Here is a 12,667-nt window from a genome sequence, read left to right as displayed (position 1 = left end):
GCTCTGCCAGTTCATCCTCAACATAAATAAATGTAATTACTGTGCATACACAGGAAAAGAAATCCACTACTGTTCAACTACACTGCTGATCACAAATTGCTGGAAACATTAAGTCACCTACCGTAAAATATCTAGAAGTAACTGTCCAGAGCCACCCTGCGTGCAATGACCAAAAATACCAATTGGTAAGAAACTGCGGCAGATCTTTTCTCAGCGATTCCATAATCACATGTTCTGGGCTCCTAAATCCAAATTTCGTGCTTCCTGCCTTGCAGTATGTCGGCTTTACAACAAAAGCCTCAAAATTTTCCGACTTTTCACACATTTTCCTTTCTTTGACAAAGACTACGTGTTTGTCAAAGATGAAAGCCCTACACAAAATTAAATTGGACAAACTCTTCTACAAAATGCAGCAATCAGGCGTGATTTTCTGACGACGAGCGGCGACGGCGCTACATCCTGCTGAGAAACGGCGACTTCCCTAAATTCGGAACGCGCCTAACGCCATTCATCTGTTGCACTCTATTATGACACCCTGGAATGGTACGGCAGTCTTCAGCACAGGGAAAACAGACGAGAACTCCATCTGCGTTCTTCGCATCATCAAACACAGCGGCATATATTTGAAACGTGTTCGTATTGTTTGAAACGTCTTCCTATTTATTTAAACTCGTTGTTTTAAGTGTGTGGTTGGTATCTGAGAAATTGCTAAAATTTATTTTGATATCTAAATACGTAAATCTCAGTCCAGTGCGACAGAAATGTGTAAAAATTAAATTTTGTACGGAAGTATGCGAAGCACACGCTACACGATGCGAAATCCAGGCTAGCCGGTACATCAAACAATTCGCCTGCGAGAGAGGAGGTCGTTTTCAATGTAATTTATACATACCATTTGTCTGCAAAACAGGTTACTCGATTTAAAATATTGGTCCTGAATATTGTAAATCTTTATCTTCAGAATTGTAAAGAATAACTGCACCAGATCTGCTGTCGTGTCTTGTGCAAATGAAGATAAAATGTAACGCATCCTGCTGTGTGTCAAAACTGCTCCAAAATTCACAAGATAACGCCTTTCTGAAATAACTTTGGGATTTGCAAAGTCTGAAATGATAATTTCATAGATACATTGTGGTGTGTGGCGGAGGACAGTTTGAGTACCTCAGCTGTTCCAACCTTTTGCCGTTGCAGTCGCTATGCGAGAAATATCTTTGGACTACTCGTCTATTAAGAGCTCTGAATGGAAAGTAAGAAACCAGGAGAACATCTGGCGTGCATTTCCTCGTCATGTTACAGTTTTAGGTGGAACCTTTAACCTGCCACCTCTGCAGTGGGCGACATAGGTGGCTGAGACTGACGGCAGGGCCAGGGAATCGTGAGAAACTGATCCAAGTGCTTCACTCAAAAACTACCTCGGGCCATTAATCTGAGAAACGAGTCGTGAAGACAGCATCTTAGGCTTGCAAGTGACAAATAGACCCGAACTTTTCGAATCTGTTAGGGTAGAACGGGGAATCGGCTATGACAAGAGCGTTACAGTGTCACTGAATACGACCGTAAAGAGAAATAGAAAATAAGTAGGGAATATTATTGTGCTTAGCAAGAGCGACGAGAAACAGGCTTCAGCTTTCCTTTCCTCTGCAGCACCAACAGCGTGCGTATCAGTGGAATCAGTTGAAGAGCATTGTCAAATACGCTTCAGACAGGTGCGTACCGACCAAATGCGTCTCAGTCCTGGTTTGACAGACATGAGTCTACGGCGCTGGTTTTCATTTCAGTGCGCGTCTCCGCACGCCAGATCACGAGATAACAAAGGAATTTCCGAGATACGAATTTCATCGATAAAAATGAAGCCAAAGAAACAGTTGTTTCTGGAAAGAGCGACATATCTGTAACATGTTGCATTATTCTCTATGTAACGAAAGCCTGTGTAAACATTCTGTCTTGTCTCTTAGGCAAAAACGCTTGGAACACTTTTATTCACGTGCAAACAGCAACAAGTGGCGTCAGACGGCCGGCGCAGTCACCGAGGGAAACTCGCAGGTGGGGGCGCGACGCAGAATGCGGGCAGCGAATCCGGCAGAGGGCCGCGCATGCGCAGAAGCAGCGGCGGGGCGGGAGCAGGCGGTAGGGGCGTTGCGACCACGGAGGCGGAGAAAAGACCGGCCACACGACAGGGGGGCCCAAACTAAGTCAGGACGATCACTTTCCACATCAAATGTGTAATACTGTTTAGCGATTACAGCTACAGTTGTACTCAACAATTTCAAAGTCGGTGATGATCACAGACACCAGCGTCCGGTTGCAATTTAATGTCCCGGTATTACAAAGATATTTTCTCCCACTCTCGCAGCAATTTCGCATTTATGTCAGAGCACGCTACATCTATCTAATGGCAGCCCACGATGTACCAACACTAAACATTATTTCGATAACAACCTCTGTTACAATTAGTGCGCCAGATGATTTAATACAAGATGTCACGTTTGATGTATTATTTTTGCAGCAAGTCTCAACGGCAGCTGTAGGGACATCCGCTGGCTTTCAAGCTGCCATTACTATCGATGCAGAAATGTGTTATATCCTAGCAAGTCTGGCCAACCGAGCCCGCTGCCAAAAGGTTGGCAGCATCAGTCCGGACGCCGTCCGCACAAGCAGCGCCAGCGATTGAGGAAATCGCCGCAAGTCTGCGCGCGCCACGACTGGCTTCTTAAGCACTGCCGTCGCGAGCGCTAGTTCAGTTCTGGATTCTGCCGCTGAGTTGTATACTAGCCGCCGCAGTGTGTACTTGTTAGTCAGTGTGGGTACATCGCAGCCGAGTTATTTGTCGTCAGCCGACGCTGACCTAGCTGCCCGACTCGAACCAGACCGATTGCTGTAGAGACAATGTTCACCACTGTGTTTCTGTATCTACGTAATAAAGATAAGTACCGACTTTCATTCAATTCGAGTGTTTGTGTTTTCATTTCTTTGTACACTGTTCCAGCGGACCGGTCGGCCCGCTACTAAAAGTGTGGCGGTGCTCGTTGCTACGAAGACCGCCACAAAAACTGGCGACGAGAACTTCCGAACTCGTGTGCCGGGCTGGTTCAACTTGTTTCTTGTTATACTACTTATAGAGATAAAATTTTGGGGGCTGGTTTAATTTGTGTTCACTATGTCTGCCGAATTACAACAGTTGATCTTGTTACAGAGTCAGCAAATACAAAGTCTGGTGGAAGCAATTGCCAAACAAGCGGCTAATCCACCATCACAAAAGGAACAAGCACAGGCAGCACCACCGTTCCGTGCTTTTGACGCAGCGCGCGAAGAATGGCAAGAATATTTCGCGCAGTTGCAGGCGCACATGACAGTCTACAAAATCACAGGTACTGAGCGGCAGCTTTATTTAATTTCCACTGCAGGCGTGGAAGTCTATAGACTACTTTGTACGTTGTTTCCGGAATCCAAGCCAGAAGCTTTAGAGTATGACGTTGTTGTTAACAAGCTTGCTGAGTATTTCGAGTCGCGAGTTCATGTGGCAGCAGCCAGATTCAAGTTCTTCCGATTAAAGAAACTGCCACATCAATCTCATAAACAGTGGTTAACAGATTTACGGGGCCTCACCCGTCAGTGCCGATTTAATTGTGTGTGTGGAGCTTCCTACAGTGATGTCATGTTACGAGACGCTATTACTCAAAACATTGCAGATTCTCGTATTCGTGCTGCTATCTTAAAGTTGCCTGACCCGTCATTAGAGACTGTGATGAACATCATTGAAGCCCAAGATACTTTTGACTATGCTGAGTGTGAGTTAGATCAGCCATGTATTTCTCAAATTGCCTGTGCTAAGCAAGTTACGTCACGCCCGCGGCCCCACCGGCAGAGTCAGACTCTAAACCTTAGCCGGCCGCGTCATGTTAAAAACATTCGTCAGCCGCGTGTGCAAAATGATAGGGTTAAGTCTTGCCCTAAGTGTGTTCTCGCTCATCCTCGAGAACGTTGCCCGTTACGAAACGCGGTTTGTCACTTTTGTCAAAGGAAAGGACACATCCAGACTGTTTGTTTGCGTAAACGCAAGAACAATTCTAGTGCTGCCCAGCCCATGGATATTCATGTTATTCAAAGCCAGCCCGCCCAGAAGGTCGCGTTTACAGACTCTTCCACGGTTCGTGTGGGTAATAAGCTTGTTCGCAATAAGCCACCCACCCAGCCCTCTGCTATGCGACCCCAGCGTAATTCAACCGCTGTTAAAAGTGATGTACAGACTGTAAGTGAAGCGGGAGTTGTTGTTCCACCCGCCCAACCCACGAGTTGTCGTAAGCAGCGAACGCGCGCTAAACGCGCTGATTTTGTGTCTTCCGCCTCCACTGCACCGATCCAGCGACAGTGTAATAAACTATTTGTGAAGCTACGCATCCAGGATAAGACCTTCAATTTTCAATTAGACACTGGTGCGTCTGTGACTCTCATAAATAGTGCTACGTATGCGGCTATCGGCCGCCCTAAACTTTCAGCGGCAAAACATTCTTTGGCTACGTATAGTGGAGAACAAATTCCTGTGTTAGGTGTATGTAGCGTGCCAGCCACATTCCGTGACTATACAAAAACAGTTTCATTCACAGTGCTCCGCGCTCCAGACAGTGTAAACATTTTCGGATTAGACTGTTTTGACTTGTTTGGCCTGTCTATCCAAGACAATGTGTTGCAAATTAATTCTGTGGTTGTTCCTCAAGACAGCATAACCGATTTGTGTAAACGATACAGTGACATATTCAAAGACGAACTAGGTTGTGCTGCGAACTTTGCAGCTCATATTACGTTAAAAGATAATGCTCAGCCTCGATTTTTTCGTGCTCGTCCAGTGCCTCACGCCCTCCGGGCACCTGTAGAAGAGGAACTTCGTCGTTGGCAAAACAACGGTGTTATTCAACCCGTTTCAGCGAGCCAGTGGGCTTCTCCCTTAGTTATTATAAAGAAACCGTCTGGCAAGTTACGTTTGTGTGCTGATTTTAAGTCGACAGTTAATCCTCAGACTGTCATTGATTCTTTTCCTTTGCCTAGACCAGACGAGCTGATGGATAAGTTAGGGGAAGCTCGTTTCTTTTCCAAAATTGATCTCCGTGAAGCATATTTGCAATTGCCCCTCGACGAGCAATCACAACAGTATTTTGTCATCAACACGTCGTTGGGGTTGTTCCGTTTTCTGCGTTTGCCTTTTGGTTGTGCGTCAGCTCCAGCTGTTTTTCAGCGTTTTTTGTCACAACTTCTGGCTAATGTGCCATCGTGTTGCAACTATTTAGACGATATTGTTGTGTCCGGTCGGACGCCTGCTGAACATTTACGTAATTTGGAGTGTTTGTTTACAGTGTTGTCTCAGGCAGGCCTACGTTGCAACATCGATAAATGTTCATTTTCCTTACGGAGATGGAGTATCTGGGACATGTTATTAATGCTCAAGGCATTCATCCCTCCCAGTCACATTTAGCAGCTATTCGTGATTTGCCCGCCCCTCGCAATCTGCATGAATTGCAAGCAGTTCTTGGCAAATTGACATATTATGTTAGGTTTATACCTAATGCTTCCCAGATTGCTGCACCGTTGCATCGTCTCTGCCGTAAGAATGTTCCGTTTGTGTGGTCAGCTGATTGCCAATCAGCCTTTCAGAAGCTTAAAGAGGCTTTATTGAATGATCGTTGTCTGGTCCATTACGACCCTAACAAGCCTCTGGTGTTAGCTTGTGATGCCTCTTCCTTCGGCCTCGGTGCTGTGTTGTCTCACCGCGTTGGTAACACCGAACGTCCTATTGCGTTCGCATCTAAATTGCTAAACAAAGCTCAGTGTAATTATAGCCAATTGGACAAGGAAGCGTTGGCTATTGTGTTCGGTGTCACAAAATTCCATCACTACATCTATGGTAGACCGTTCTATTTAGTAACAGATCACAAGCCCCTGACGTCACTGTTTCATCTGTCTAAACCAGTTCCTCAGCGGACAGCACAGAGACTGCAACGTTGGGCTCTTTTGTTATCACAATACCAGTATGAGATACTGTATCGCCCCACAGCTCAGCATGCAAACGCTGACGCGCTTTCTCGATTGCCGATTGCTGCGGATGATGTCTTCGATTCCTCTGAAGACTCTTGCCATCAGATTGATACCGATGAGCATCAATCCCTCCGGGATTTTCCGATTGATTATCGTCAGGTGGCACGTGAGACAGCCACGGATCCTCATCTGAGTTTACTATTACGTTTTGTTCAACGTGGTTGGCCGTCCAAGGCAAAGGACATATCGGATCCTGTGGTTCGTCGCTATTATCCGCAACGTCATCTGTTGTCTGTTTCGCATGGAGTTTTGCTGTTACGCACCGAGAATGACCAGCTTCGTGTAGTGGTTCCCCAAGTGCTCCAATTCAAGGTCCTCGACTTGTTGCATCGAGGTCATTGGGGAGTGGTCCGCACCAAGCAGCTTGCCCGCCGTCATTGTACGTGGATCGGCATTGATAAGCAGATTACGCAGATGTCTACAGATTGTTCGACGTGTGCCGAACACCAAGCTGCTCCGCCTCAACGCTATTTTGAGTGGGCACGACCTGCCGGTCCCTGGCAGCGAGTACATATTGATTTCGCTGGTCCATATTGGAATTCTCGTTGGCTCATCGTGATAGATGCATTTAGTCATTTTCCGTTTGTTGTGCCCATGCAGTCTACAACGTCTGCACAAACTATAAAGGCGTTGACTTCAATTTTTTGTATTGAGGGTCTTCCAGAAGTTTTAGTGTCTGACAATGGTCCACAATTTACCTCTGCTGAATTTGAAAGTTTTTGTTCTGCCAATGGCATTCGCCATGTTCTTACTCCGCCGTTCCACCCTCAATCGAATGGTGCAGCGGAACGTTTTGTACACACATTCAAGGATCATATGTACCGCCTTCGTGCTACGCACTCTCGTCAGCAGGCCCTCATCACGTTCCTGTCGTCGTACCGCACCACGCCACGCGACGGCCCTTCGCCTGCGGAGCTTCTCCACGGCCGTCGTCATCGCACCCTACTACGGTTGTTGCACCCCCCGGATCGACCCGCCGCTTCTGAGCATCGCACGCGTTTTCAGCGCAACGACGCCGTTTTTTCAGAGTTTATCACGGTCGCCGTCGTTGGGAACGAGGCACCGTGATAAGTGTCCAGGGTCGCGGTTTTTATACTGTTCAAGGTACTGCTGGGGTGCACAGGAGGCATCAGAACCAGTTGCGCCGCGCTGGCCGCCCGGATTCTGCCGCTCGTTCTTTGTCCACAGATTTGGACCGTGGCGGGTTCCAGCCGCGCCTTCCGACTTCGCTGCCGCCCCCAGGGCAGCAGCAGCAGCAGCAGCCGTCGCCGCTACTACGCCGACAGCCCGTCCCGTTGATGCCTCCCGCGCAGCTTCATCCGGGAGCGCCCCAGGTGGTCGCTCTGGCGCCTGCGGTCCCTCTTCAGTCGCCACCGCCTTCGGAGCAGATGGACGTCGACCCCTCAGCCGGGCCGCCATCCCACGCGGTGGCTGTGCCGCCTGTCCTGCAGCCGCTTTCCTTGGGCACCCCCAAGGAGTATGACACCGCAGCGCCTTGTCCAGCGCCCACTAAGCAGCTGTCGACGCAGCGTCAGGAGACGCTGCCTCTCTTCGTGGGTCCCGACGCCCCGTCGCGTCCAGTACCAGAAGCTGCGCCCGTGGTCCCAGGCGTGCACCCTGACCTCAGTTTTCAGTCGGTATTTCCCGAGGCCCCACGCAGCCAATGCTGGGGTGCGGACCGGGGACTGCCGCCGACAACAGTCTCCGCCCCGGTCTCTTCTGCTACGCCTGCGGCCAGACCCCTCCCCCGCCGTCGACGCTCGCCACGTCATTATTCAACGACGGTGCGGCGATTTGGGGGGGAGGAGTGTTATATCCTAGCAAGTCTGGCCAACCGAGCCCGCTGCCAAAAGGTTGGCAGCATCAGTCCGGACGCCGTCCGCACAAGCAGCGCCAGCGATTAAGGAAATCGCCGCAAGTCTGCGCGCGCCACGACTGGCTTCTTAAGCACTGCCGTCGCGAGCGCTAGTTCAGTTCTGGATTCTGCCGCTGAGTTGTATACTAGCCGCCGCAGTGTGTACTTGTTAGCCAGTGTGGGTACATCGCAGCCGAGTTGTTATTTGTCGTCAGCCGACGCTGACCTAGCTGCCCGACTCGAACCAGACCGATTGCTGTAGAGACAATGTTCACCACTGTGTTTCTGTATCTACGTAATAAAGATAAGTACCGACTTTCATTCAATTCGAGTGTTTGTGTTTTCATTTCTTTGTACACTGTTCCAGCGGACCGGTCGGCCCGCTACTAAAAGTGTGGCGGTGCTCGTTGCTACGAAGACCGCCACAAAAAAATGAACAGCGCAACGGCAGTTCTTTTAAGGGATGGGTTTACACCTGAAAACGTCCAACTTTATCCCAGCAGACGTGCAATTGCATGTTCTGTCGGTGAGACATTCCGCTTAAATATTTACGCGCCATCCGGGACTGAAGTTACATATGCACGATCGGACTATTTTTTTTGATCAGGATTTCCCACATCTTTTGGTAAATATGTATATGTGAAGCACACGTTACACGATGCGAATTAGAGGCTAGTCAGTATATCGAACAATTCGCCTACGAGAGAGCAGGCTGATTTCAGTGTAATTTGTATATGTCATTTGTCTGCAAAACAAATGACTCTGATTAAAATGTTGGTCCTGAATATTGTTAATATTTATGTTTAGACTTCATTTACCTGTTTGAAACATCTAAAATGATATATTTTCACAGATACATTGTGACAGTCACTGTACCTTACAGTGGACATGAACATTGATTGTAATGAAATTTGCTGTCCGAACGGAACGCTCCTCTGTTCTGTAACCAGTTATTATTAAGATAGTGACGGAACTGTCAAAAACGTATGGTGCAGGTCCAACGCGACAGCCGTCTGGAGGCAGAAATGGTGCCAGCATCAAAGAGTCAGCAGAGGGATTCGGTACGCCCGCGCATGCGCAGAAGTAAGCCTTCTGCTTCTCGCTCGGGTGGCCACCGGCCAAGCGCAGAGTTTCGTAATGCAGATTTTGCGCCTTTTGCGGTGAGTAACTCTTCACGAACACAGTAACTAAAGGATGTAGAAGAAGAGCCGGTAGAAGGAATTGTGACAGACGTTGCGAATGTGGTCACCTCTCTAAACCTCTGCACTCCCTCCGCATCAAACAAGAGAGCTCTAAGGGAAAGATTTTTCAGCCATCGACTCAAAAGGCGCGACACCCTTCTGTGGCGCCCTGCAAAATCTGACTGCAGGTCTGGACACGGAAGCCGCAGCTGAGCGGCGCGCCGCCACACGCACTCACTGCACGCACGCCTCGCCAGTGTCGGCCTCGAGGCCTGGCAGACTCCACACCACAGCGGGGTGTGAGCAACTGTGCAGGATTACGACGCAGCCCCTGTCAGCTTCTCTGACCGTGACACTGTAAGTGAGGAAGTAAAAGGTCTACCTCGTCCCAAAATAATTGGCAGAGGATAATGGAAACTAAATTGTAACCACCTCCACATAACATCGGTGAATATACATTTCATTGCTCGGTACAAATCGTGGGTTAACCGCAGACGTTTCTTCCGTAACGCGAGTGAGTGGCGGCTGAACCTTGCAAAACCCGGTGGTCGGAAATTATTTACAAATGTCTGCTACAGGATTGACGTAAAGCGTGAATTTCATTTTGAATTATTTGATACTTGTAAGAATAATTAGTAATTGCCACTACATCACTCAAAAAAATAATTCGTTCACGTGACGTATCAGACTGTAAATAACACAAAACATGTTGGCAAGTCCTACATACGACTTACTTATCTACAGAATTTTCATTTGGGGAATGGTAAACAGTTACATTATGTATAAAATGCTGCACAGGCAACCACGTCCTGCACGTAAACTCATGTGTGTTAACTGGAGAAACACTGGCCACGGTGGCTGGAAAGGAACAAGAAGGGGCGAAGCCTTCGACTGCAGGCGACAGACTAACTGGGCGACATTTTGGAAGAAAATTTCCTCCAACTGACAGCAAAGCGAGGCCGTGGAGATGGTGTAAAGCAGGCTGTTCCAGCTCGTCGGCACGGCTGGCTGAGGCAGGCGGCAAGGCGAGCGTTTTGACGTGCCAGCTGCGTCTTAGAAGATCCACAACCGCATACTCTTAGCTGCTAAGATGTGGTGACATGCTACATCAGGAAATACGATGTTCAGGAAATAAATAAGAAACAACTGTTTTACAAGAAATTGCATACTGAATTTATTGGGCCTCTGTAGCTTGACATTTTCTTTTCATTAGATGGCCTTGATGGTTGCATCACTTTTTACTCTTTTCATTGCTGAGAAAAGCTGCTCGCAACAATACGTAGATCCAAATATGCACATGATCTGAGCGGCATTGTTATGAAGCTTGGGAAATGGTTCAAATGGCTCTGAACACTATGGGACTTAACTTCAGAGGTCATCAGTCCCCTAGAACTTAGAACTACTTAAACCTAACTAACCTAAGGACATCACACACATCCATGCCCGTGGCAGGATTCGAACCTGCGAACGTAGCAGTCGCGTGGTTCCAGACTGTAGCAAGCTTGGGAAACGTCTTTTGCTGTAATGAACGATACCATCGTGACAAATCCAACGTATTCTAGTACCTCTCTTTCAACAAAGTTGAATTTTCCAAATCAATAATCTCCAATTGAAGTGACGGTGACAAGTCATCGGGGGAAACTGAAAAAGGAGTGCTGAACACCTTAAGTTCCATTTCGAAACTTAGTGAGGTCTCGGAATCGTGTTTCAAACGACGTGATGAGCTGCTTTAACTTTGCTTGGTAATCACCGAAAGTAGTACCTTCAGGTAGTTTTAAAGAAGCAAGACGATTGAAGAACGTTAAATTTCCATTACTCATCTGCCTCTCAAATAAACGTATCTTCTCCATGAACGCTTTGATCTGGTCGTGCATGTCAACGATTAGCTGCCCTTTGCCCTGCAGTGACAGATTTAAATTATTCAGATGCATAGTTATGTCAGCTATGAACGCCAGGTCTGATATCGATTTTATATCTTTCAGACAACGCATTTCTTCCCATTTCATTTCGAGAAAAAGGGATATTTTCCCACGAATGGGAAAGAAAACATCAAGAACTTTTCCCCGACTCAGCCAACGAACTGTACTGTGGTAAGGTATATCCTCATACTCCGCTTCAATATCTTTCAGGAATCCTTTGAATTGGCCATGATTCATACCGTGACGCCGCACAAAATTCACACACTTCACGACACCTTTCATTACGCCACCTAGCTCTACTGTTTCAGCACATTGTGCCTCATGGTGAATAAAACAATGAAGAGTCAAAATGTCTTTCCGAATTCGTCCCTGAGTTTATTTTTCAAACGAGAAGCAAAACCTTGGTGTCGCCCGATTATTTGTGGTGCACCGTCTGTCGCTATAGAGTGGAGCTTATCCCACGGCAAATTCGTATTGTCCACTGATTCACAAACAGCTTCAAAAATGTCACGTCCTGTTGCGGTGCAATCGAGTGCTACCACATCCAAGAGCTCTTCAGTTACTTGCAGCTCCATGTCGACACCACGCACAAAGGCTGCAAGCTGAGCACAGTCCGATATGTCGGTGCTTTCGTCCAGCGCTAGCGAAAATGCAACAAAGCTCTCCGCCTTTTTCCTGAGCTGTGTCTCTAAATCTGCTGCCATGTCCAGGATTCGACGAGACATTGGTTGCTTCGACAGGCAAACCCCTCCAATTGCCTGCACCTCCATTGGAAACAAACATTCTGCAACGGCTACCATGCACGATTTTACGAGTGGTCCCACAGAAAATGGCTTGCCACTTGTCGCAATGATGTGAGCGACCCTGTAGCTTGCTCGAATTGCAGATTCAGTAGTGTTTTCTCCGCTCTCATTCACCTGAAAATCATAAACGCATTACAGAACATGAACTATGTTGTATGTTTTGATACCCTGCGTATTACGAAACCGTTTTTAAACTTAACGTCTCCTGGTATGTCGTTCTTAAGCCTGGCCACCAGTTCTCTGCGTGCAACGCCCTCTACCTGATCGTAGTGCGCTGCGTGAAGACGTGTATAATGTCGTTGTATATTGTACCTCCTCGCAGAATTAAATACTTTATGACATACAAGACACTGCGGACGACCATCCCTCTCAATGAATAGAAAGGTATCCTCCAATAGAGGTACAGGGCTGCCGCGGCTAGTCATAGCTGTCATTGAACACGGATTATTGCGTCAGTTGCGGCTGCATGCGGCCAGGGGGCAGTGGGTTCGCTTTCCCCCTTCACGCGGGCTCCGACCTGCCGCAGTGAGCGCTCCGGAGCGCTTCGGCTCCCTGGAGTTCGGTTGGAACAGCCTGCTGTAAAGTGTCTGGTGGCAAAGCTAAAAAATAAACTGGAGTGTGGGAAAGGAAAGAAACAACATACTGTTGTCCAGTGTGTGATGTTGCGCTGTGCATGCCAGAATGCTTTGAACCATTTCACACAAAAGCCAATTACGTATACAAATTATTTGTAAAAAAATAGTAATGTAATTTAGTTGTGTATTAAGATATTTTTTAGTAAATGCCTTTCAGTTTGTTTGTTTCCAGACCTCAGAGTGTTGA

General features: G+C 47.6%; 1 protein-coding gene across 1 annotated transcript; it reads left to right on the top strand.

The window, feature by feature from the left end:
• Nucleotides 1-1,196: 1,196 nt before the first annotated feature.
• LOC126426540 (uncharacterized) lies at nucleotides 1,197-12,427 on the top strand. Its single transcript, XM_050088443.1, has 4 exons — nucleotides 1,197-1,247; nucleotides 1,956-2,127; nucleotides 7,276-7,667; nucleotides 12,302-12,427. The coding sequence occupies exons 1-4, from the start codon at nucleotides 1,197-1,199 to the stop codon at nucleotides 12,425-12,427; spliced, it is 741 nt and encodes a 246-aa protein (XP_049944400.1).
• The last annotated feature ends 240 nt before the right edge of the window (nucleotides 12,428-12,667 follow it).

This window comes from Schistocerca serialis, chromosome 11, assembly GCF_023864345.2.
Source record: "Schistocerca serialis cubense isolate TAMUIC-IGC-003099 chromosome 11, iqSchSeri2.2, whole genome shotgun sequence".
Classification (NCBI taxonomy): Eukaryota; Metazoa; Arthropoda; class Insecta; order Orthoptera; family Acrididae; genus Schistocerca; species Schistocerca serialis.
Note: the sequence above shows the minus strand (reverse complement) of the source record. Positions and strands in the feature narration are given on the sequence as shown.